This window comes from Caretta caretta, chromosome 1 (assembly GCF_965140235.1).
Source record: "Caretta caretta isolate rCarCar2 chromosome 1, rCarCar1.hap1, whole genome shotgun sequence".
Classification (NCBI taxonomy): domain Eukaryota; kingdom Metazoa; phylum Chordata; order Testudines; family Cheloniidae; genus Caretta; species Caretta caretta.
Genome location: NC_134206.1, coordinates 236,806,117 through 236,832,047, shown reverse-complemented (window position 1 = coordinate 236,832,047; position 25,931 = coordinate 236,806,117). Strand labels below are relative to the sequence as shown.

General features: G+C 42.3%; 2 protein-coding genes across 3 annotated transcripts in view; one reads left to right on the top strand and one right to left on the bottom strand.

Moving 5' to 3' along the window:
* The window catches only part of PDE3A (phosphodiesterase 3A), a 375,888-nt gene that overhangs the window by 81,446 nt on the left and 268,511 nt on the right, over positions 1 to 25,931 (top strand). The gene's annotated exons all lie outside the window — the stretch shown is intronic.
* Positions 11,387 to 13,464, bottom strand: LOC125625352 (uncharacterized). The gene is made up of 2 exons (XM_048827294.2): positions 12,529 to 13,464; positions 11,387 to 11,940 (listed from the first exon to the last, which is right to left on the bottom strand). The coding sequence occupies exons 1-2, from the start codon at positions 13,109 to 13,111 to the stop codon at positions 11,420 to 11,422; spliced, it is 1,104 nt and encodes a 367-aa protein (XP_048683251.2). The 5' UTR covers positions 13,112 to 13,464; the 3' UTR covers positions 11,387 to 11,419.

Here is a 25,931-nt window from a genome sequence, read left to right as displayed (position 1 = left end):
AGAAATCAGCATTAGACAATCACAGCAACAAGAATATTTCATTTAATTTACTCAAGAGGGTGAGACCAAAGCCAGAAAATTGGGAAGACCATGCTTTCTTCAGTAATCAGAATTTTTCTTTCCTTAGCCTGGCACTTATTACACACACAGCTATGATAGAATAATGTTAACAGTCTATCTTGAAGTCCTGCAAAATTGACTCACAAGGCCCTGATACCTTAAGGCAATTAGTATAGTAGAAAAAGATCATGTGTGTTTAACCTCTGGCATAAACAGACATACTTTGTTTAAAGTCACTAGAATAGGATCTGCTTTTATGAGGGTACAGTTTGGTCCATAGTGTTGTACTTGCAACTGCATATTGTGTGTAACCTCATACAGGTCAGTTTGCATCCATCTTAAACAATTATCATATAAATACCCTTAGAAAATGCTGTAGAGTTTTGTTTTTGTAAATGTAATCTTGTTATCCTGGTACAAAATTCTAAAGCAATAGCTCTTTTATACAAGTTGAGTTACTCTCAACAAAGCATTTTTTTAAACTAGCTATATAATCAGCCAGCTTGCCAAGCAAAGGACCTGTTCAGAGTAATCTTATGCACTTGCACATATTGTGGCATATTTTATTTGTGGGTAAGTGTAATTTTACACTCTGGAGGTGGTATAGTCTTCCTTTCGTTAGCTTATGACTATTCAACTTATGTCTATCTAGACTTCTGAGAGAACATAAATATTGTTTTTTAAAGGAAAATGAGGAACGTAATGAGTGTTCAGTGTTTTAGTTTTCAAGCAAATACAATAATGGCCTTGTCCCCAAAGGTAAAATAAGGGAATTGAAATAATACATTGTGTTATGCACGATTTGTATTTTAAAACTAAAACAAGTACTCAGTGCTAATATATGAAAAGGGAATCAAATGGTGTTTTTGTAAAACGCAAAGTTGAGAAGCATCAAAACAGGTTAAAATAAGATTACAGAATTTGCTGGAAGAGGTTTACCTGTTACTGAAGATGTCAAGGATGGGCAAAGCAATTTATCTCTCATAATTTACTCTGGGTCTTGTGATCTTTCAGGGTGTGTCAAGTGAATAATCTGTGTTACTAATCGAAACACAACACCTGTGGACCACTATAAATATAACTTAAAAAACGCATTAGCTTTTGAAACAAAATACTTTTTTTCCCCTTTGACAGATCATGAAAACAAGGCTGCAGTCCGCTGTTTTTATTATTAACCAGCAGTAATAAATGTGGGTAAATGGCTTCAGGTTAATGACAGTACAATTTTCAAATGGCTAAGAACATGGTCATTTCTAAAATAGTTGAGATCCACATAAGGGATGGATAAAAGGATTCAGCTAAGTTTTGCATGATAGTCCTTCACCAAACAGTATGTAATGTACAATGTTGGCTTTACTCTTGTGCCACGTACCCAGTCTGAATCCATTTCGCTGTTGTATCTGAAATTGTCTAGTGACAGTTGAAGGCTTGATTAACCGTAAACTTTCTTTCTAGTGTACTAAGCCAGCAAGTCACTTATGGCTCTAACAGAGGGTTCTCTCTTTCTTATAGTATTTTTGGAAGCTTCTCACACCACCTCTTCCCTTACACAGGCAATATCTGGAAATATTGCACATGAAAATCCAGTGTGGAGATGCTTGCTTGGTGGACCCTGTGTTTATTCCTAAGAAGAAAACGCTTTCTCCTCCCCCCCCCCCCCCGCAAATATTGATATGTATCCCTTTCACTGTGGGGTGGTTGTATTGGTGGTTGTATTTTTTGTTGGGGGAGGAGTTATTTTGGCTAAGACATTTCTTAGCTGCAAAGGTTTCCATTGAACCATCACTAAGGGTGTGATTCGTTTGGGACAATTTATATATAAAACAAAATTATAATGGACACTTTCTTTTAGGCTGGCATTTTCAAGAGGGCCTGTTGGGCAGTTAGGTACCCAACTCCCATTAAAAGTTAGTAGGGGTTAATGCACAACTCCCATTTATGCCTTTGAAAATCCCAGCTGGATTGCACAGCTAGGTTAGGCTCAAAATACAGCCCTGTGCTGCATGATGTGTCTTCTTTAAATTATTTAACTCAAATAGTAGAAAATGGTTCCTTAGAGCCTTCTTGGCAAATAGAAAAATAGTCCAAACATCATGGAAAACTCCTAACAGTATTTTATTTATATATATATATATGTGTGTGTGTGTGTATACTGTCTACTCTAAACCTAGATGGGTCAGATTCTTTGCTGATGTAAATTGTTGTACAGCCATGTTTTTTTCAGCTTCTCAATATTTTAAACTTCTTGAATTTATTGAGAAGCAAAAGATTTGTGAATATATGTTGTTGGTCATATGTTCCTCATATTTTTCTACTTAGCTGCTTTATATAATAGTATAACCAAACATTTTAATGCGCAAACCTAGCTCTTATTTCATTATTAGATACCAAAGTGCTTTACAATGAAGGTAAGTATCATTATCCTCATTTCATAGAAACAGGAAACTGAGGCACAGAGAGGTGAAGTGACTTGTCCAAGCTGTGTCAGCCATCCAGTGGCAGAGCTGGAAATAGAACCCTGGTCTGCTGAGTTTCATCCATTCTCCTACCCACTGGACCTTTAAAGGTGAGTTATGGAATGTTCTCATCAAAATTAGACAAACTCAATCAACAATCCCTTTCACTAATAAGGAGCAGGGCAACTTTGCCTGTCGTGTGGAGGCTTTGATCACCTTTTTATGCTGAATACATGCAGAATAGCACCTTTTATTGTTGTAAAAGTCTTTAGAGTATTGCTTTGTTTCCCTAAGTTTGGCCTGTGGGTCTCTGGTGCTGCAGATAGCTGTCTGCTTGTGTGTTGTAGGCTTTCATCCTCTTTTCAGCTCCAGATTTCATAAAAAGCTTTCAAAAAATCCCTTGGTGTTTTCTGAATATTCTGTTTCCAGGTCAGAAATTGTTGTAATTGTCACAAGGTTGCTATAAGATCATGAATTGGGCGGGGAGGTTGTCAGCACAACTGCAATGGAAGGTTGTTAGCCTTTATTGATGGCTACTACAATTAGAGAGTGGCCTGCCCTATGAAAAGATTTGTGAACACTGGCTTTATTGTGTGACTAACCTTAAAAATGTGAACCAATCCATTGCTCTTTTCCTGCAACTGCTCACAGAGCCTGGGACAAAAGAGATGTGAACTTCCTAAGGATGCAGAGCAGAGAGCGTCAGAGAATCAGCTCTTAGCACATGAAGCTGTCTCTCTGTTCATCTCACTGGGGAGGCGGAAACCTGTCTGCCTGTTTGCCTCCCCTGACTTCTTTCTCTCTTTTTAGTTTTCTCTTGACTACATGAGAGAGTCCATTTAATGGAAATTTAAGCAAGAGAAAACATTTCTGCACCATCCTAAGTTGCCAGCTCAGACAGTGGAGTAATGTAACATTGTACCCCAAGCATAGCTTTGTGATACCAAATTACTCTAAAGAAATTTGTACTGGCTGAACATACCGTTTCACTTCCTGTCTTCCAGCAGAGTGAGGCTTCTGTGTGGCTCAGAGAGGGTTGTTGTTTTTTTTTAAATCCTCTGTCTCTGTAAACTGTTTTTTACTGTCACAATCAGTTTACCTAAGGGCTCTCAGTGGTAGAGTTTGCCAGCCTGTGGAATCAAAGAGGCAATTCTGAGCTATTTAAAACATTTTTTTTCTTTTACAGTATGTTGTCTTTGAAAGTGCTTCAGAGTTTGAACTTACGGTATGGTACACATGTTCTTAGGCAAGTAAAACAGAGCCTTTAATCACTTGCCTAGATAGAAAGGCAATAAGGAAACAAAACTGCATAGCTTCATGTATGTGATACCCTTGGTCTCCACAGTGCAGCTGCTCTACTTTTTGTCTCGGTGACGCAAGTCAAAGAGGATCAGTGATATTGCCTGAGGGGAAAGGCAGAGAGCTACTTGGGTGCTCACTATGCTTATAACTAAGCAGAGAGGTACCAAGAAACTGGGGCGAAGGAATGGCCAGACAAAGTTCAAATGCAGAAGCAGGGTATTTTAAATAAGAAAATATGAGAGTACCTTTTGTGTAACAAAAAGAAAATAAAACCTACTGAATGACAAAAGAAATAAACAGTCACTGAAGGAAATATATAGGATCTCTGTCGGATCTCAAATATATACAGTACTCTGTTAGTTTGTGTAATGCATATATAATTGTATATATAAACAATGTTAAAAACATCATTAATAGGTCCCTACAAATTTCACGGCTGTGAAAAATACGACGCAGACCAAACCGTGAAATAAGCCCTTCCTCCTGAAATCCGATGTCCCATTGCTCCTAGGAGTGCCCCAGCAAAGGGGGCTCCTAGCTCTGGCTGGGTTGGGGTGGGACAGGACTTGTCCTCCCCTACACAGCTGCTCTTGGAGGGGGGGGAAGGGGGAGACCAGACCCACCTCTGGTGCCTCCCCCTTTTGCAGGGTGCTCTGGGACTGGGCAGCAGCCCCAGAGGTTCCTGCAGCTGGAAGAAGCTTGTGGACGTGGGTCCAATCTCTCCTTGTTCCTTGGAGCGCCCCACCAAAGGGGGCTCCTAGGCCCAGCTAGGCTGGAGAGGGACAGGGCTTGTCCATCCCCTGCATAGCTGCTCAGAGTTGTGGGGGCGGGGGGACCAGACCCACCTCCGGGTGCCTCCCTCTGCAGCAGGACGCTGTGGGACTGGGCAGCAGCCCCAGCGGTTCCTGCAGCTGGAGGAGGCTTGTGGAGTTGGATCCGATCCACCCTGTGCTGCTGGGAGCACCCCAGCAGGAGGCTCCTAGCTGCTAGTCCAGGCAGGGCTGGCGGAGGACAGGACTTGCTCCTTCCTTACAGGGCTGCTCTTGAGTATCTCTCCTGGCTGCAGATAGCTCGGCACCCTCTCATCCTCACTCTGTCCGGCTCTGAAGGCAGCACAGAAGTGAGGGTGGCAATCCCATGACCACCTTACAACAGGTTTGCAACCCCCACCTACAATCTCCTTTTGGGTCGGGACCCCCACAGTTACAACACCATGAAATTTCAGATTTAAATATCTGAAAACATGACATTTACCAATTTCCAATCCTATGGCCATGAAATTGACCGTAATGGACTGTGAATTTGGTAGGGCCCTAACTATTAAGTAAGCAAAGACAATTTCCTTTGCCACCTTGATTCTGCCCTGTTGTATGTTTGCATTATGATAGTCTTTAATTATATTACAATATTCAGCACTCTTGTATATAGTCCTTTTTATTTGTAGATCTCAAAGTGCATTATAAAAGGAGATCACAGTTATCCCCATTTTACAGAGGGGGGAACTGAGGCACAAGGCAGCGAAGTGACTTGCTCAAGATCACCCTGGAGGCCAGTGGCAGAGCCAGGAATGGGATGCTTTAGTAGTGGATTTCACAGATATTTGCTGACAGCAGAGAAATGGTGAAACCCAGGAATCTTGCATTCTATTCCAAGCTTGGACAAATTTGGGTGAAATATCATGGGGTCTGAAAAGGCACATCCCAGAAACAAAGGTCACTGCTCTGCCAAATTTCAAATTGCTGCTCCAAAGCATGGGAGTGCTAGAGTTGTTCAACGAAAAAGGTGGCCAGAATTTTTAAACATGAACAAAATGTATTTTTCCTTAGCCTCTGATTCAGAAATAGCTGAACTGTTTGACTAAAATTAAAAATAAAATAAAATTTCAACCTGAGGCAGACATCTGGCATGCAAGATTTCAGCCAAAAAAGGTTAGTTTGACAAAGTTATATAAGCAATTCAAAATGGGTTCTTATAATGGGAAGTGTCAGACAGTCTTAATAATAGATAGTGCTACCAAACCCACCTATAATAAAGTTGTCTCTGGACCAGATTCTGATTTGTAATAAAAACTTCAGGATTTGGCACTAACATCTGCTTTTGTCATGAAGGAAGAAAATGCTTTATATCTGTAGTTTTCAACTTTTTTTTTTTTTCATTTGCAGGCCCCTAAAATTTTTTGAATGGAAGTTTGGACCTGTTTGGAAATCTTAGACATAGTTTGCAGACCCTGAGGGGTCCGCAGACCACAGGTTGAAAACCACTGCAGTATATAATAGAAAACAAATCTTCCCCACTCTCTAAGCTAGGATTTAAGAGTGTGCTCTTTAGATCCAGGTTTATTGCTTCAGTTACAGCTAAAATAATTTGTAAGATTGAACAGTTAGCATCAATCTTACCAGTTTACAGCATTTGGCTAAAATAAGTCGAAATGTTTTCATTTGTGTGCTACTAACAGTTCTATTTGTAATAAAAAGACTTGTTTGCTCTTCAGCTAGGAACTGAATTTGCTCCCAGCTACGGTTAGAAGTTGGGGCTGGGAGAGTAGCCTGACTCGGAAGCCTTGTAGTTGCACTTCATACCCAGTTCACTTGCTGTCCTAAACTGCTCTGAACATTATTACCCTCTCCCATTGAAACGACAGTGAAAAATAAAGAGAGGAATCATGTAAAAATATTTCAGCTTTTTTTCCCTTCTTGAATAAGCTTTTTAGAAATGTACAATACGTTACATTTTTCCTTTTCAACATTTGTTTCCATTCAGTTTCCTTGTCCTTGAACCACGACAATACTGAATACCTGTTAACCTTCCACAGCAAATAAATAACAAAACCTCTAAAGTAATGGAGAAGCTCTATTGTGAAAGTGCAGTAATCTCAGCATGAATAGCAATAATAAAATCTTATGACACCTGTTACAGTTGCTGATACTCCAGAAAGCTTGACTGAAGCGATATCTGGATCGGATGCACACAACACCAATCTGATTAATAAAGTTTCAAATTTCTGCTGTTGTTTATACTTGGAGAAACTAATTGGGCATTGCAGGCTTTCCAGTGAATCTGAGGGTATGTCTGCATTACAGGCAGTACAGCTACAGTACTATAGCTATGCAGCTGTAGTGTAGACACTTGCAATAGTGACCAAAGAGGATTTTTTCTGTCGCAGTAGTAAATGTACCCCCTCAAGAGGTGTGGTAGCTAGGTGGACGGAATAATTCTTCTATCGACTTAGCGGTGTCTGCACTGGGGCATAGATTGACTTTAGGTCTCTGAGGGGGTGTGAATTTTTCACACCTCTGAGTGACCTAGCTAGGTTGACCTGTGTGTGTGTGTGTGTTAGTCCTGATGCTTACTCTCCTCCTTCACTATTTCGTGTTTTCAGTCCCTCTTGGACAGGTTGGGGAGCACATCTGAGACACACATCAGGTATTTCGCCTCAGAACACCTTGCTGTTGTTCGTAGGCATTTGGGTGGTCTAATGCTGTTAGATTGGGAAGAAAGCTTCCCCCCCCCCCCAGTTCTTTGTGCAGTTAGCATAGCACTCTTATAAGATGCAGTTGAATGTAGTGTCTTGAGAGGACACACACCGGAAGCCCCCTTCCTCCCCTTTTTTCTCCTCAGTGAGTACACCAGATTGAATATTGTCTGTAATGAATTGTATATGGTCAATCAGAAATTTAACTTTTTTGGCTGAAGGCACCTTCCACATGCAGCAGCTTCATTCCAAATATATATATATTCTAGATGTTGAGAGATGTTTGTTGAAAGAAATCAAAGAATAAACTTGAGGACATTGTGGTGTGTTAACAGGTTGTCCATGTGAACGAGGCGGTGCAATTCACCAAAGTCTGTTAATGCTCAGGTGTTAAATGCTCTTCACATCCGTCCACCCCCACCCCTCAAAAAAGTGAACATAAACCCTTTTTGAGTGGGAAACCGCTTCCTAATACCCTTGTATGGAACTCTGTATAATCACCACTTAAGTTCCTAACGAACATATTTTGAAAGATATTTAGGCACCTACCCACTATTCGTTTCAGTGGGAGGGAGGGAGGGCAAGAATTTTTAAAATCTAGCTGTAAGTTACTTAGATACTTTTTGAAAATGGGACTTGGGATCCTAAGTCACTTAAGTTATTTTTAAAATTCTACACCTAATCAAGTGTTTAGTCTTTTAATGGGAGAAATTAACAGTTCAGGCTATTGATCTGGATACAGAAACATGCTTGCTCTCCCTCCAGACTGTATTATTGTGATCAGGGTCCCTGAATCCGTTATAACTGTAGTGGAGACTTGAGACTGGGAGAGGAAATGTTGTTATACTTACATTTCTTAGCTATGTTTCAGGCTTCTTCTCAACAAATACAAAGAGGCTTTTTAATTTTATTTTGACACAATAAAATAAGCTCAGATGTGTGATGAAATCTGTGATTATTGATGTTTTAAAATAGACTTCAGTGGATTAATAGTGATCTTTATCTACTCAGTGTTTCCTCAACATCCTACTGTATTCACATTATCCAGAAACAGTAAATATATTAAAGTTCTTTCCTGTAACTTTGAAAGTGGTGGATGATTTCCTTGTTGGCTCATTTCATTTGTTTATTTTAACACACATCAGCTTAATTTGTACATATTAGACAGTCTAATGTAAAGATAAATATTGGTAATGCTGTCTTTCAGTAATACACAGCAAATGTATGGTCAGGTAAACAACTTAGTGATGTGACAGTTATGTCTCTCTTCTAACTAATGTAAAATGTGAGCTACTGTGAGATGCTCTCTTCAATTGGAGATGATGGCTATAGAGAAGAAAAAAATGCAAGGGACAAAGTTATTAGAACCTACTGGTTATGCCAAGGGACTAGAAGTCAGGACTTTCCTTAGGGTATGTCTACACTACAGAATAAGGTAAAATTTATAGAAGTCGGTTTTTTAGAAATCGGTTTTATATATTCGAGTGTGTGTGTCCCCACAGAAAATGCTTTAAGTGCATTAACTCGGCGGAGCGCTTCCACAGTACCGAGGCTAGAGTCGACTTCCGGAGCGTTGCACTGTGGGTAGCTATCCCACAGTTCCCGCAGTCTCCGCTGCCCATTGGAATTCTGGGTTGAGATCCCAATGCCTGATGGGGCTAAAACATTGTCGCGGGTGGTTCTGGGTACATATCGTCAGGCCCCCCTTCCCTCCCTCCCTCCGTGAAAGCAAGGGCAGACAATCGTTTCGCGCCTTTTTTCCTGAGTTACCTGTGCAGACGCCATACCACGGCAAGCATGGAGCCCGCTCAGGTAACCGTCACCCTATGTCTCCTGGGTGCTGGCAGACGCGGTACGGCATTGCTACACAGTAGCAGCAACCCCTTGCCTTGTGGCAGCAGACGGTACAGTACGACTGGTAGCCGTCATCGTCATGTCCGAGGTGCTCCTGGCCACGTCGGCTGGGAGCGCCTGGGCAGACATGGGCGCAGGGACTAAATTTGGAGTGACTTGACCAGGTCATTTTCTTTAGTCCTGCAGTCAGTCCTATTGAACCGTCTTATGGTGAGCGGGCAGGCGATACGGACTGGTAGCAGTCGTACTGTACCATCTTCTGCCGAGCAGCCATGAGATGTGGATGGCATGCAGTCCTTCTGCACCGTCTGCTGCCAGCCAAAGATGTAAAAGATAGATGGAGTGGGTCAAAACAAGAAATAGACCAGATTTGTTTTGTACTCATTTGCCTCCTCCCCTGTCTAGGGGACTCATTCCTCTAGGTCACACTGCAGTCACTCACAGAGAAGGTGCAGCGAGGTAAATCTAGCCATGTATCAATCAGAGGCCAGGCTAACCTCCTTGTTCCAATAAGAACGATAACTTAGGTGCACCATTTCTTATTGGAACCCTCCGTGAAGTCCTGCCTAAAATACTCCTTGATGTAAAGACACCCCCTTTGTTGATTTTAGCTCCCTGAAACCAACCCTGTAAGCCGTGTCGTCAGTCGCCCCTCCCTCCATCAGAGCAACGGCAGACAATCGTTCCGCGCCTTTTTTCTGTGCGGACGCCATACCAAGGCAAGCATGGAGGCCGCTCAGCTCACTTTGGCAATTAGGAGCACATTAAACACCACACGCATTATCCAGCAGTATATGCAGCACCAGAACCTGGCAAAGCGATACCGGGCGAGGAGGCGACGTCAGCGCGGTCCCGTGAGTGATCAGGACATGGACACAGATTTCTCTGAAAGCATGGGCCCTGCCAATGCATGCATCATGGTGCTAATGGGGCAGGTTCATGCTGTGGAACGCCGATTCTGGGCTCGGGAAACAAGCACAGACTGGTGGGACCGCATAGTGTTGCAGGTCTGGAACAATTCCCAGTGGCTACGAAACTTTCGCATGCGTAAGGGCACTTTCATGGAACTTTGTGACTTGCTTTCCCCTGCCCTGAGGCGCATGAATACCAAGATGAGAGCAGCCCTCACAGTTGAGAAGCGAGTGGCGATAGCCCTGTGGAAGCTTGCAACGCCAGACAGCTACCGGTCAGTTGGGAATCAATTTGGAGTGGGCAAATCTACTGTGGGGGCTGCTGTGATGCAAGTAGCCCACGCAATCAAAGATCTGCTGATATCAAGGGTAGTGACCCTGGGAAATGTGCAGGTCATAGTGGATGGCTTTGCTGCAATGGGATTCCCTAACTGTGGTGGGGCTATAGACGGAACCCATATCCCTATCTTGGCACCGGAGCACCAAGCCGCTGAGTACATAAACCGCAAGGGGTACTTTTCGATAGTGCTGCAAGCTCTGGTGGATCACAAGGGACGTTTCACCAACATCAACCTGGGATGGCCGGGAAAGGTGCATGATGCTCGCATCTTCAGGAACTCTGGTCTGTTTCAAAAGCTGCAGGAAGGGACTTTATTCCCAGACCAGAAAATAACTGTTGGGGATGTTGAAATGCCTATATGTATCCTTGGGGCCCCAGCCTACCCCTTAATGCCATGGCTCATGAAGCCGTACACAGGCAGCCTGGACAGTAGTCAGGAGCTGTTCAACTACAGGCTGAGCAAGTGCAGAATGGTGGTAGAATGTGCATTTGGACGTTTAAAGGTGCGCTGGTGCAGTTTACTGACTCGCTTAGACCTCAGCGAAACCAATATTCCCACTGTTATTACTGCTTCATGTGTGCTCCACAATATCTGTGAGAGTAAGGGGGAGACGTTTATGGCGGGGTGGGAGGTTGAGGCAAATCGCCTGGCTGCTGGTTACGTGCAGCCAGACACCAGGGCGGTTAGAAGAGCACAGGAGGGCGCGGTACGCATCAGAGAAGCTTTGAAAACCAGTTTCATGACTGGCCAGGCTACGGTGTGAAAGTTCTGTTTGTTTCTCCTTGATGAAACCCCCCGCCCCTTGGTTCACTCTACTTCCCTGTAAGCTAACCACCTGCCCCTCCTCCCTTCAATCACCGCTTGCAGAGGCAATAAAGTCATTGTTGCTTCACATTCATGCATTCTTTATTGATTCATCACACAAATAGGGGGATGACTACCAAGGTAGCCCAGGAGGGGTGGTGGAGGAGGGAAGGAAAATGCCACAGCACTTTAAGCACAGCACTTTAAAAGTTTACAACTTTAAAATTTATTGAATGCCAGCCTTCTTTTTTTTGGGCAATCCTCTGTGGTGGAGTGGCTGGTTGGCCGGAGGCCCCCCCACCGCGTTCTTGGGCGTCTGGGTGTGGAGGCTATGGAACTTGGGGAGGAGGGCGGTTGGTTACAGAGGGGCTGCAGTGGCAGTCTGTGCTCCAGCTGCCTTTGCTGCAGCTCAACCATACACTGGAGCAAACTGGTTTGGTCCTGCAGCAGCCTCAGCATTGAATCCTGCCTCCTCTCATCACGCTGCCGCCACATTTGAGCTTCAGCCCTGTCTTCAGCCTGCCACTTACTCTCTTCAGCCCGCCACCTCTCCTCCCGGTCATTTTGTGCTTTCCTGCACTCTGACATTATTTGCCTCCACGCATTCATCTGTGCTCTGTCAGTGTGGGAGGACAGCATGAGCTCGGAGAACATTTCATCGCGAGTGCGTTTTTCTTTCTTTCTAAGCTTCACTAGCCTCTGGGAAGGAGAAGATCCTGTGATCATTGAAACACATGCAGCTGGTGGAGAAAAAAAAAGGGACAGCGGTATTTAAAAAGACACATTTTATAAAACAGTGGCTACACTCTTTCAGGGTAAACCTTGCTGTTAACATTACATACATAGCACATGTGCTTTCGTTACAAGGTCGCATTTTGCCTCCTCCCACCGCGTGACTACCCCCTCAACCTTCCCCCCTCCGTGTGGCTAACAGCGGGGAACATTTCTGTTTAGCCACAGGCAAACAGCCCAGCAGGAATGGGCTCCTCTGAGTGTCCCCTGAAGAAAAGCTCTCTATTTCAACCAGGTGACCATGAATTATATCTCACTCTCCTGAGGATAACACAGAGAGATAAAGAACGGATGTTGTTTGAATGCCAGCAAACATACACTGCAATGCTTTGTTCTACAATGATTCCCGAGTACGTGTTACTGGCTTGGTGTGGTAAAGTGTCCTACCATGAAGGACGCAATAAGGCTGCCCTCCCCAGAAACCTTTTGGAAAGGCTTTAGGACTACATCTAGGAGAACCGCAAATGCCAGGGCAAAGTAATCCTTTCACATGCTTGCTTTTAAACCATGTATAGTATTTTAAAAGGTACACTCACCAGAGGTCCCTTCTCCGCCTGCTGGGTCCAGGAGGCAGCCTTGGGTGGGTTCGGGGGGTACTGGCTCCAGGTCTAGGGTGAGAAACAGTTCCTGGCTGTTGGGAAAACCGGTTTCTCCGCTTGCTTGCTGTGAGCTATCTACAACCTCCTCCTCCTCATCATCTTCTTCGTCCCCAAAACCTGCTTCCGTATTGCCTCCATCTCCATTGAAGGAGTCAAACAACATGGCTGGGGTAGTGGTGGCTGAACCCCCTAAAATGGCATGCAGCTCATCATAGAAGCGGCATGTTTGGGGCTCTGACCCAGAGCGGCTGTTCGCCTCTCTGGTTTTCTGGTAGGCTTGCCTCAGCTCCTTAAGTTTCACGCGGCACTGCTTCGGGTCCCTGTTATGGCCTCTGTCCTTCATGCCCTGGGAGATTTTGACAAAGGTTTTGGCATTTCGAAAACTGGAACGGAGTTCTGATAGCACGGATTCCTCTCCCCAAACAGCGATCAGATCCCGTACCTCCCGTTCGGTCCATGCTTGAGCTCTTTTGCGATTCTGGGACTCCATCATGGTCACCTGTGCTGATGAGCTCTGCATGGTCACCTGCAGCTTGCCACGCTGGCCAAACAGGAAATGAGATTCAAAAGTTCGCGGTTCTTTTCCTGTCTACCTGGCCAGTGCATCTGAGTTGAGAGTGCTGTCCAGAGCGGTCATAATGGAGCACTCTGGGATAGCTCCCGGAGGCCAATACCATCGAATTGTGTCCACAGTACCCCAAATTCGAGCCGGCAACGTCGATTTAAGCGCTAATCCACTTGTCAGGGGTGGAGTAAGGAAATCGATTTTAAGAGCCCTTTAAGTCGAAATAAAGGGCTTCATTGTGTGGACGGGTGCAGGTTTACATCGATTTAACTCTGCTAAATTCGACCTAAAGTCCTAGTGTAGACCAGGGCTTAGATTCTTTCCCCAGCTTTGCCACTAACATCCCACATGACCTCGGGCAACTTACCAAACTTCTCTGTCCATAAATATAATTGTGGTTTGTAGTAGAGTGGAATGAGAAATCACATTCAGGGATCTATAGTGTTGGTAAACAATTAATTAAAAAAAAAAGTGAAAAGAAATCTGCATCTACCACAAGGAAGACCTGGTGCATAGATTTGAAAAATGACTTATGCCCAATTATTAAGGGAAGCAGTTGAGATCAATGGGTCCTTCATGAGTCAAATTTTCTAATTGCGTTAATTTTAGATGTCCATTCTGGGCAATTAAGTACAGTGGAGTAAATAGTGAAATTCTTGTAAATAAATCCGCATTTTGCTCTGTATGAAAAGCATTTGTATATTCATACTTTTTTATTTTTCCTGGGTTTATGATAATTAAACATAATGCATGTTCCACATACCACTAAATAGTGCAGATTGTTTCACATCGGCGTTTCCCATCAGCATGGCTCTGGTGCTGCAAGGTGTTGAGCAGTACTTCAACTTCCAATACTTTGGATGGGGAATGGAAGACCTTCTGCACCTTGCATGAGTGCTCTGTTCTTCTCAACACTGTCTTTTCTCCCCCATTTTAGGAAGGCATTTATGCACGTTCCTAACTTTAAGAATGTAAGTGGCTTCATTGACTCCAACAACCTTTTGATGTGTCTACTCACATCAACTTAGACTGCTCAAATTTATATTCCGTAAATATGTTCGTTAATGGGGGCCTTTAACACCCAATATCTTCTGTCTGACTTCAGTCTGATAACGAACAGGAGAAATCATTGTCTGAAATGCTTTTTCCAAAAAAATTTTGGGTATGTTTTCAAAATAATTTCTCATTATTTTTCTCTGTTTTTATGTGAACTGCAGTTAAACCCTGTTTTTTCCATTACTTTCAGTGTATGGTATTTAACTATTTGCTGGTATTACTTCCTAGAATAAACTCATAGGCAATAACTTACAGTTCCTCTCTCTTGCTCTCTCTTCTTTGTAACTGTTGTGAAATGATCTTCAATCAGGGTGGCTGTAACAAATGCAAAAAAATTCCCACCCATCACTTAACTTTGGAATTGTTGTATACCCTACTTCCTCCCTCTTTTGTAGTGCATGGGCACTCAATAAATTTGTTATGGCAGGACTGTTCATGAGTACTGGGCTTCTGATGTGGTGGTTGTTTGGTTTTTTTTTGCTGGGGTGGAAGAAAAGATGTTATAGGACATATCAAGAATTAAATAAACACTGAAAATGAAGAACTGATGGAAAAAATATACAGAGGGATTTCCAGTGCTGTACTTTAAAGGCCCAATTGAATGTTCTCCTAGGTCTGAAAGATAATGAGCTTGACTCTCCCCTGCCTTGCACTTTGTGTAGTCAGTTGCACCTGAGCAAAGTGTACCTAAAGTCCTAGCACATCAGAAGAGTAGCATCCTGGACCCTCTCCTTGCTTACTTTGCACAGGTGAAAGTGACTGCAGGAGATATAAGGCAGTGGAGACTCAAGGCAAATAGCTGCAGATTCGGGGATACCTTCTATTAGTATAGGTACCAGTCACCTGTACATGGGAGAGAGGGGGCAGTTCTACCCTCAGATATGCTCACATAATTCCTGTTGATTTCAGAGGGAGTTACATGGATGTGCCTGAGGCCTGAAATAGGCCGAGGACCTTCCCAGGGGGCACAAAGATATTCTCTCCCTCCTACACCCTCATATCGGATATTTTGTTCATGTTGTAATAAACCTGGCATTCCATTAATTCCCAGTCTCTGATCCTCTCTTCCTCCCCACCTCCTCCATTATTTGATTTCTTGTCCCCAGGGCGGATAGCCTTCCTTGCCAGTTGTGACCATCCTATATAAGGGTGTCATCAGCTGCTTGTTTAAGGACTTCTAAGATTGGCCATGTGCCATTTTACTGCATGATTTGAACTGATTCTGTGGTCAGTAATTTACTGTACTGCTTCTATTTAAGTGCAGCACAAAGGAAAACAAGAGTGGAAATGATCCTTAAAAGATGGGGAATAAGATAAACATTGAATACAAACACTGCCTACTGAGTGACCATACTATACCAAGCACACTGGATTATTACCACAAGCTTTTCTTGTTGCATATTTTTAGTATGTAGCAACCAAAATGTTTGTCACATATGCCTGTCCTCAATGTGTTCAAAGCTGGGAGGAGAGGATGCTATTGAGTTCAGATTTTTTTTTTTTTTGCCATAAGTATTCATTTGAATTCATTCATAAAGATGGCTATGATTTATTCACAGTCCCTCATAATTATGTCAGATGATCTCTACATGTGAACAGACAATAGTAATCAGACAATCAATTATTCAATAGCCCTCCTGCTTGCATTTACATTTATTTCCATTTAGAACAGTAGGAGAGCTCTCTGAGAGGGTTTTATTTTAAAGACACAAGGATTTAATTCAGCTGTTGTCATTGCCTTGATGGAGTCTTTTTTAGCTTTGATATCAAATGTAGGGTAAGAGAAGAGCATGGTCTGCAGTTTTCTGTATTAATAATTTGTGTAAAACCAGAGAGCACAGAGTACAGTAAAACACCCAGGATGTAAAAAGCTTTGGTGCACATTGACAGATACACTAACTAGCCCTTACACTTTCAAAGTAGTGGCTTGCTGGCTTCTCCTGAAACGGTCATTAACTGAGGTGATTGAATACACATGGCTTTTTATAATACAATGATGAATTGGTGGGACAGTGAGACCATGATGGCTTCAGGAGTTATGTGCTCACCACCAGTGCCCAGAGGCCATTTATGTTCTGTGTCAGTGGTGCATCTGAATACCATATGTCATAAAACTAATGTTCCCAGCAGTTCCTTCTAATGGGAAAGGCAGACAGCACGTTCTTGGAAATTTCCGTGCCTGTCTCTGAGATAAACAGTAACAGGGCCAGTTAATTGTGAGTGTGGTTAGCTGCAGTGCAGCTCAGTTGTGAGGATCTCTCTTTCAAATAATGAAAATGATTATTTAAAAAAATTTGTACTTGAAAGAGGCTCAAAGCTAAGAAGAAGAAGGGTTATCGTTAGGCTGAGCTGATTGCTCTGCTGATGCTGCTTGTCTTGGGAGTAGAGATGGAGAAAAATGGTATGCATTCCATAATCTTGTCAGTACTAGCTGAGGTTACTTTGGGCACTTGATTAGAGAGGCCAGTTCAAGAACAGGCTTGAGGGAGAAAGGAGTGAAATCCCAAAGTGTTCAAAATGTGTAATCAAATACAACAGTTGGTGTAAATCCTTACTTGGCAAGAGGCCAAATCACGAGTTTTAGGCTGAACACAAAGGATCCTGAGGTAGAACACTAAGCAAAATGTTATGGAATGAGATGGCAGCATGTAGACAACATCTTTTTTATATATATAATATTTTTTACTTATATATGTGTGCTTTTATAGTATAAGCAATAGCGCTGGCTTTTTGGCCTCCTTTCTGTTTTAGACCTGAGACAGAAGCAATACCCCTTACCTTGTTTTTCCCTCTCCTATAATCTCACTCCCTTCTCCTCCACAGAATAGAGTCAGGTTACAAAGGAACCTGCTTTGCTTTAATTAATACATACTTTTTAGCCAGTTCTGATATTAATGAATTTTAAAAAACTATAGAAAAAGAGCTAGCATGTAAATTAATGGCACCTAAAGTGACTTTCCTCTTCTAATCATGGTTTAAAGTAAGGGGGCTGTGTAATAATTACTGGTTTCAGAGTAGCAGCCGTGTTAGTCTGTAGTCACAAAAAGAAAAGGAGTACTTGTGGCACCTTAGAGACGAACAAATTTATTTGCGCATAAGCTTCCGTGAGCTACAGCTCACTTCATCGGATGCATTCAGTGGAAAATACAGTGGGGAGATTTATATACACAGAGAACATGAAACAATGGGTGTTACCATACACACTGTAAGGAGAGTGATCACTTAAGATGAGCTAATACCAGCAGGAGAGCGGGGGCGGAGGGGAAGGGAGGAGAGAAAACCTTTTGTAGTGATAATCAAGGTGGGCCATTTCCAGCAGTTGACAAGAACTTCTGAAGAACAGTGGAGGGGGAGGGGGGGAGTAAACATGGGGAAATAGTTTTACTTTGTGTAATGACCTATCCACTCCCAGTCGCTATTCAAGCCTAAGTTAATTGTATCCAGTTTGCTAATTAATTCCAATTGAGCAGTCTCTTGTTGGAGTCTGTTTTTGAAGTTTTTTTGTTGAAGAATTGCAACTTTTAGGTCTGTAATCGAGTGACCAGAGAGATTGAAGTGTTCTCCAACTGGTTTATGAATGTTATAATTTTTGACGTCTGATTTGTGTCCACTTATTCTTTTACGTAGAGACTGTCCAGTTTGACCAATGTGCATGGCAGGGAGGCATTGCTGACACATGATGGAATATATCACATTGGTAGATGTGCAGGTGAACGAGCCTCTGATAGTGTGGCTGATGTGATTAGGCCCTATGATGGTGTCCCCTGAATAGATATGTGGACACAGTTGGCAACGGGCTTTGTTGCAAGAATTGGTTCCTGGGTTAGTGGTTCTGTTGTGTGGTATGTGGTTGCTGGTGAGTATTTGCTTCAGGTTGGGGGGCTGTCTGTAAGCAAGGACTGGCCTGTCTCCCAAGATCTGTGAGAGTGATGGGTCGTCCTTCAGGATAGGTTGTAGATCCTTGATGATGCGTTGGAGAGGTTTTAGTTGGGGGCTGAAGGTGATGGCTAGTGGTGTTCTGTTATTTTCTTTGTTGGGCCTGTCCTGTAGTTGGTGACTTCTGGGTACTCTTCTGTCTCTGTCAATCTGTTTCTTCACTTCAGCAGGTGGGTATTCTAGTTGTAAGAATGCTTGATAGAGATCTTGTAGGTGTTTGTCTCTGTCTGAGGGGTTGGAGCAAATGCGGTTGTATCGTAGAGCTTGGTTATAGACAACGGACCGTGTGATGTGATCTGGGTGAAAGCTGGAGGCCTGTAGATAGAGAGTTTGAGAACTCTTGGGAAATAGATTGTCATTAATTTCATATAAATATGCACTAATCCACCTTCTTGACCACAGAGAGAAACAGAAAAGGAGATGGGAAAAGAGATTGAGGGGAATTATGGAATGGTGGAAGAGAGGGCACTAGAGCGGCAGAGAAGTCCCCCCACAAATATTGCTTGAATCCCCAGAAATATACAGCTAGGTCTGGGTACTAGAACTGCCATCTTGCTCCTTCTGTCAGCGATTTGGTCCAATGAACAATGTGCCAAGAATCGGCAAATGTCACAGCAGTACGAAGAATAAAAATATACTTTTTTTTTAAACAATCTTGTCTTTAACTCTTAAGTTATTTTAATAGATTTTCCCTGTTTGTAACATTGCTTTCCTAACTGGAAAGTTTTGTTCACAAAAGGGGTAATAATATGGTAACAACTACAACCATGACTTTCTTCTCTGACGTGCTTAGCTGCCAGAATGACAGGCGGGGGGATAGAACATACACTCAGTTACATTCATCATTCCCCTCAAATATGGGGGGAAGGATGGTTATAAGATGGAGGATAATAGTTTGCTCTTTAAACAGAGAAGCAAAAAAATGGGGAGGCCAGGATATTATCCTAGGAAATGGAAAGAACAGAAACAAAATAAAGATGCCACTTTCACTTTAAAACCAGGTAAAATGTATAAAAGTTCATATTACATATTCATATGTATTTTTGTCTCTGTGCTAAACCATTCAATATTTTCATGATATATTTGGCTTGTGGAGCAGAGGTTCCCATGGTGAGTACCTGTGTTTACTGAATACTTGAGCAAATAGTCACAAGGAATGAGCTGAAATGGCGAACATGTACATATTAGAACAGCTAAAATTCACACATCAGTGCATATGAAATATTTGGAAGCACCATGTTACAAATATATATTTATAATTATACTTGGCACTTCTGTAGCAATTTTCTCCCTTGGATTTAAAGTGCTACACAGACACTAATGAATTGAACTTTACAACATCCCAGTAGTGTATGTATAATCTGTTGGAAATTCAGTCAGTTACTTCTAGTGCCTGGCAAGTCACTAGTTCTAACTTTCACCTTCCCTTATTCTGAAAGGTAAAATGTTTTATTATATACTGAATGATGAGCTACCATGCTTTTATACTTCGTAGTTTATACTATTAGTGGCTTACAAGTACTTCAGAGCAAATTACCAGTCTTAATTATATCTTTTCAGGTCTCAGAAGAGGGAGATATTCTCCCCATTTTACAAATGAGTAAAGTGAGGCACAGAGAGGTTAAATGACTTGCTCTGGCCATGCAATGACTCTGTGTTAGAGCTGTGGATAGAATAAAGAATACTTCCTGGCCATCTCTTCTAACCACTAGATAACATTTCCCTTCAAGAATGTTGTCCTGTTAAAGCAAGTATTACAGAAAGGTCAGCTAAGTATTTCTAAAAGCTAGCATTGCTAGTATTGCTAATTATTACTTTAGCACCTGGGATCCTGTTCCATGGCTAGGACTCCTATTCTGCTAATAGTAATCCATTAGACCTTCACTTGGGAAATTGGGGAACGGAGAGGTTATGTAACTTGCCCAAAGTGTCTCAGTCAGCTGGGGCATAGAATCATAGTCCAGTCCCGTGCACTCAAGGCAGGACTAAGTATTATTACTGGAGATAAAAGCCTCTAGTCTTGACTGCCAGTCCCCTCTAATTGTTGGGAAAGAAAAAGTTTGCAGTGTGTGTTGGACATGGGACAGAAGGCGTGCAGTGGGGTGCTGATACTGGATCCACTGTGGAAGGCGCATTCCTGTCTCTTCTGAGTGGCCTATCAATTTATATCAAATTTTACCCAGTTTGAGCAATGAAGATTGCTGAACTGTAATCACTGAATTGATCTCAACATTTCATGCCTCATGATGCTTCAGGTTGAAATTATTATTGTCTGAAATATTATAGTGCCTACTTGTAATGAAATTTTTTTAGAGCAAGTTAATTTTGTTTCCTTGATTCACTCTAATCCTGCTTCCTGTGATAAATGGCTTTTCATGTAATGGGTGCACTGATTACTTCATGGTACACATCTGCTAAAGGATGCCTTTGAAAGTCAGGCTAATTTGTTGAATAAGTGGCAGATTTCTGATTGCAATCTCCTTTCAGTACAGTAAAGTCTAACTCGAGCTGTTTTATCCTGCTTGTGTTTCTCATGCTTTTGTTTCTCCATCTCTCCCCCACACCCCATTTCCTAATCTTTCCTGTACGCCAGCCACACTATGGTTTATAACTCTTTTTAAAGAATCATCAAAAATGATTATTGCCTAGCATGCTCACCACACAGTTTGCATGCACATCTAACACAATTATAAACTTACAGAAGCTGTGTTATATGAACCAAGGGGTTTCTGTGGTATGGTTTGAGCTAGTCATGTCTCTAAACAAACAAACAAACAAACAAAAATCCTTGAACATGGAAAATGGTGGTTAAAAAATTTCTAGCAGATGTTTAAATTATTACTAACACAGTTCATGCACATGGGTATATGTGTCTCTGTCAGACATATGGACCTGGGGAAAACATTTTCCCCCTCTCATATTACTAGGGTACTCCAATGAATGTGGTTCTGGGTTCATCTCCAGATTACTTAATGCATTAGAGTGACCAAGGCATCTTTTATAAAAATAATTAACTCATAAGCCAGATCTACACTAAAAGCTTTTGCCGTATAATAATGTCAGTCAAGGGTATGATTCCCCCACACCCTCACATTTCTATAAAAAGCTCTATTGTAGACTTAATTATATAGACAGTACAAGTGCTTTTTGTGGTACAGCTCATTTCTCTTGGGGAACAAGTATAAGTTATACTGGTCTAAGCTACATCTACTTAGGAGGGTTTGCCAGCAGAGCACTACTGGCAAACCTGTTCTGGTATTGACCTGGCCTTATATAGAATTTTTCATGCACAGACCTCAAAGTGCTTTATGAAGAAGGGTAAATAGCATAATTTCCATTGTATAGATGGGGAAACTGAGACCCAGAGACCTGAAGTGATTTACTCCAGGTCACACAGCAGATCAATTTGAAAGCTGGGAATGGTACCTAGGTCTGGCCCAGTGCTCTATTCACTAGACCACACAGCCTCCCTTTCCTTATAGATTATAGTTGTTCCTATAAGGACTTGCTTGACTAAGCGAACCTGTTGCAGCTTGTACTTAGAGAGGAATTATAGGATTTATAATAAAATGAGAACAATGGAAGAAAAACAAGATATGAACAGCCTTGTTTCTGCAATTCTACCGTGGTTGTGTCAACACTTGCAACCTCTTTGGTCTGATTCTGTAAGTGTTCTGCATGTGGAAAACCAGTTGATTTCCAAAGGAATTGTATGCATAGATGATTTGAGTGGTTGTGCTCTCTATTTCTAGGGCTGTATACTGTAGTTAAAAATATTCTTTGGGGCTGATATGTGGCATCCTGGGGAAGAACAATTCTGTCTCTGAAATAGGAACAAAGCATGGTTAGTGGTTTTTATTTTGCTTAATAGAGCAGCTACAGTTGGGGAAAATATTCATCGGTTCAGCAGTTTCTACTTTCTGTCGTCTAACAATACCAAAAACTGGCTGATTATTTAGACCGTTTGTCCACTACCTGAACTGTGGCTTTTCTAGAAATAATTTTAATGCTTTTCTTCCTTTGCCATGAAGAGTGTGTGTGTGTGTGTGTGCATGCGCGTGCAGAATGAGGTAGCGGAGTTAATGACTGTCTCATCTGACTTTCTAAAATAGTGTCATGCACTGAGTCACTTCATGCCACTAATAAGTTGCGTCATTTTGCCAGGATCAGAATGTTCCCGTCTCAAAGCAAATACTTTTTAACAGTGAAAACCAGTTGTTACCATGTAAACATCCTCTAAGGTGTCTCCCTGTCCTACGTCAGTGCTCCTTGCTACTGCTTGGGGGGGGAAGGAACTCAGTGGTCAGAGCACAGGGTGGTCAACTGCTCCTGCTACCCCCCATGATGCAGTTTATTTTTTTGTACCAAAGGAAACATAAAGCAGACATGTTAAAACTGGGATCCTGTCGTGCAGAGGTTCTCAAACTGTGGTCCACAAGCTCTATTCAGGTGGTCCGTGGATAGTTCCCTCTAAGATGTGCGCCTGGATGGCCGCACACGAGAGTGAAGAACCACCCATCTCATTAGTGGAGCCGGACAGGTGTGGCTCCGCTAATAGGTGCCTGGACCCTGGAGAAGACGCACATGTAAGGTGAGGTGGTGGCCCTGGGGGGAAGAGGGGGTAAGTTGGAGGGGGCAGTGGGGTGAGAAGAGGGGGTGGCTGGAATTTGGGACGTGCAGGGCTGCGGCGGCCAGAGAAAGAAGCGACTTTCCCCAGCTCCAGGGCTGTGGCTGCCAGGGAGACACGGCCCTCCTTCCCAGCCTCAGCTCAAGGGCTGCTGCGGCGGGGGAGAGACCCCACTCCCTCCTTCACAGTCCTAGCTCAGGGTCTGCTGTGGTGGGGGGGGGGGGAGGGGGAGACCCTCCCCTGCCCCCGTTCCCAGCCCCAGCTTGAAGGCTGCTGCGGCGGGGGAGAGAGGGCACATCCATTCCATTAGAAAGGTAAGACTACTGATATTAAAATATGAGTTGTGTGCTTTTATTTGTAGAACAAAAAATTATTACTTTTTTATATAGCGCTTTTATCCAAAGCACTTTACAATAGTTAGCTAACAGCGCAAACAACATTTGGAAAGATCATTAGGTGGCCTGCCGAGATCATAAGGTGGTCCGTTGGTGGGGGGGGACGTTTGAGAACCATTGCTTTAGTGATACTACAGTTTGTAAGTGTGAATGGAGGAAAATGCTGAGAACTTTGAGATATATAAACATATATTTTTTTTTTTTAAAAAGAGGGAAAACCTAGAGCACAGATTGTGGCACTTAATTTTTTTCTCTTGCGTTATTGGGTGGATCTTCCTCTTTTGTATCCATAAAGCTGGATGAAATTGTCTGTCAAAATTTTGTAATGGGATTCACAAACTTAAAGCCGAATCCAACAAACAGCACCATATGTGTGGCCTCTTTACTTATCTCGTGGTTATGTGCAGAAATGTTTGCAGTTTGGAGTCTTTGATATATTGTTTTTACAACTTCCGTCAAAGGGAAAGAAAAAAGGAGGAAGGGAAATGTTTTTGAAAATTGAGGTAGCTTTATATCGCATGTATCTGTCACAGATTCCCTTTGGTCTCCCAGCATACCTGGTCAGGTTTGATGTCAGGATTTTTCACCAGGCTGCAGAAGCAGTGGACATTTTTCTTCTTTTTGTATGTGAACTTAATGTTTGACGGCCCTGTAGACTAAAATTTCCTCTCTACAGAAAAGGCAGAATATGGAAAGTAGCAATACTAGCTTCTCCTGGGCCTGAGACCCACACTTGAGGAATCCCCTCTAGAGTTTAAGGGCTCTGTAACTCATTACACTGAGGCACTGATTACCCAGAAATACTTTTCTCCAAAGCTTTTGCAGTGCTGACATCAGCCTTATTATAAATTTAATTGGCTCATTATGGAGCAGAATTGATTCAGGGAAATGGTCCTGTGTGCTTAATGGGAAGGATAGTGAGTGGGGCACTGGAAGGCTTAGGTGTTTGGTGGGAAATTCAGTTGCCAGTTCAAATCCATTTTATCAGCTGTTGGGGTAATGTGTATTTTGACATGGGATTTCGTTATTATTGCAGTAACAGGAAGGACTCAAATAGTTGTTATCATATCAATGTGTCTGATTTGAGGGGTGACTGAGGTAAAACTAATGGGACGAGGTTATGGGGCACAGAGATGGTGAGTTCTGAGGGCAGTTATTAGGCCAGAGTGCACCGATTTACATACATTATGGTTACTGAAAGCCACATAATGCTGAGACAATTCCATTTCTAGCACTGACAAACTCAGCAGCTGTCACTGTACATTTACTACTTACAGATGTTCATTTAAAGAATTGGCAGCTGACCTGTACAGGAGGATCATGGTATTGTGGTTGAAAGCTGGTTTCCTGTAGAAGCCCTATATAAATGCTGGGTCTCAAAGCTGCCTAGTGTGGCTGAATACAGTGGTAACTAGCACAGAGATTTACATTGAAAAGAGAAAGAAAGACTCCATTTTTTCCTTGGTAATGCCATAAAATGAAAATAGAGGTTTGCTAGTTAAATATCTCTGTTTAGAGGACAAATTTAATTTGTAATGTAATTCCATAGCCACATGAATGGGTATATGAACCAAAGTATGAATCAAGTGATAATGTGTATTGATCAACACAAAATAATGTTGTCACACTCGCCCCTCCCCATTTACAGTTAGATTGGTATTTGATTGGTACTTGAACTATGTGCCTGTGCAGAGACAAATGAACCCTCAGTCCATGCTGGGCTGTATAATCTGGGTGTAGTGTCCAGGCAAGCAGGAGCTTCCACTGTGCTGACTAGTGTGGCTGAGCTGGCAGGGAGAGAGTGGTAATTTGCTTCTGACATAGGCCAGCAGAAAAATGCTGCATCTCTGGAGCAAGGTTGGGAGCGGAGAAAGAATTTGGGTCTCTGAGGCACAAGGCCTCCTGAGTAGAGATGGGTGGACATTTTTGGTTGAACCTTTTTTGAGGGCGAAAAAATGCAATTTCACCAACACCAAAAAGAAGAAAAATTCTGAAAAGCTAAACATTTCATTTTGATATTTTAGAAACAAAATGTTTTTTGGTTGGAAATGACTTCGTCTAAACATGAAGGAAATTTCTATACTTTTAAAAAAGTAAACATCTTGAAATCTAAATGGAACATTTCCCTTCGTGTCAAAGAAAATGTTTTGTTCTGAAAAAAAAAACCCAAAAAACGTTTTGGGTTGTATTGCCAGCAAGCTGAACACTCTATTAGTCACACAGTTGTACTCCTGAGGCTACTTTTGGTTTGTTGGAGCTTATGCATTTGACCTTGTTGCTTAGGGCTTTGCCTAAAGGCACCATGAGTCCCTTAAGTAGTAAGAAAAGATCTTGAGGAAAATCAAATAAAGTTCTCACTTACTGGTAGTATGAAGAACCTCCAAAGACTTGGTGCACAGATTCAGTTCAGATACGCATGCAGACTTCTTCATGGTTATCTGAGGCATAGCCCAAACTCTTGAGTCTGCAAAACAGGACTACAGATCTCAAAACAATAGCCTGCTTCGTTTTTTTCAGTAAATTTCTTTTCCAGCTCTAGTCTTTTTCTTTTTATTATTATTATTATTATTTTTTTTTAAAAGGCAGGGTTCTTTTTAATATATTTTCCTACTGGTTTTTTGAGCCATTAGAGTTCACTTTTTTTTAAGCCTTTCTCTCCACACCATAAGGACTGTAAACTTTTTCTTTGAAAATGAATGTTCTCACACAGCGCACACAAGTCTGCACTGCAGCTGGGAGACTTGCATGCACTCCTCGCTTG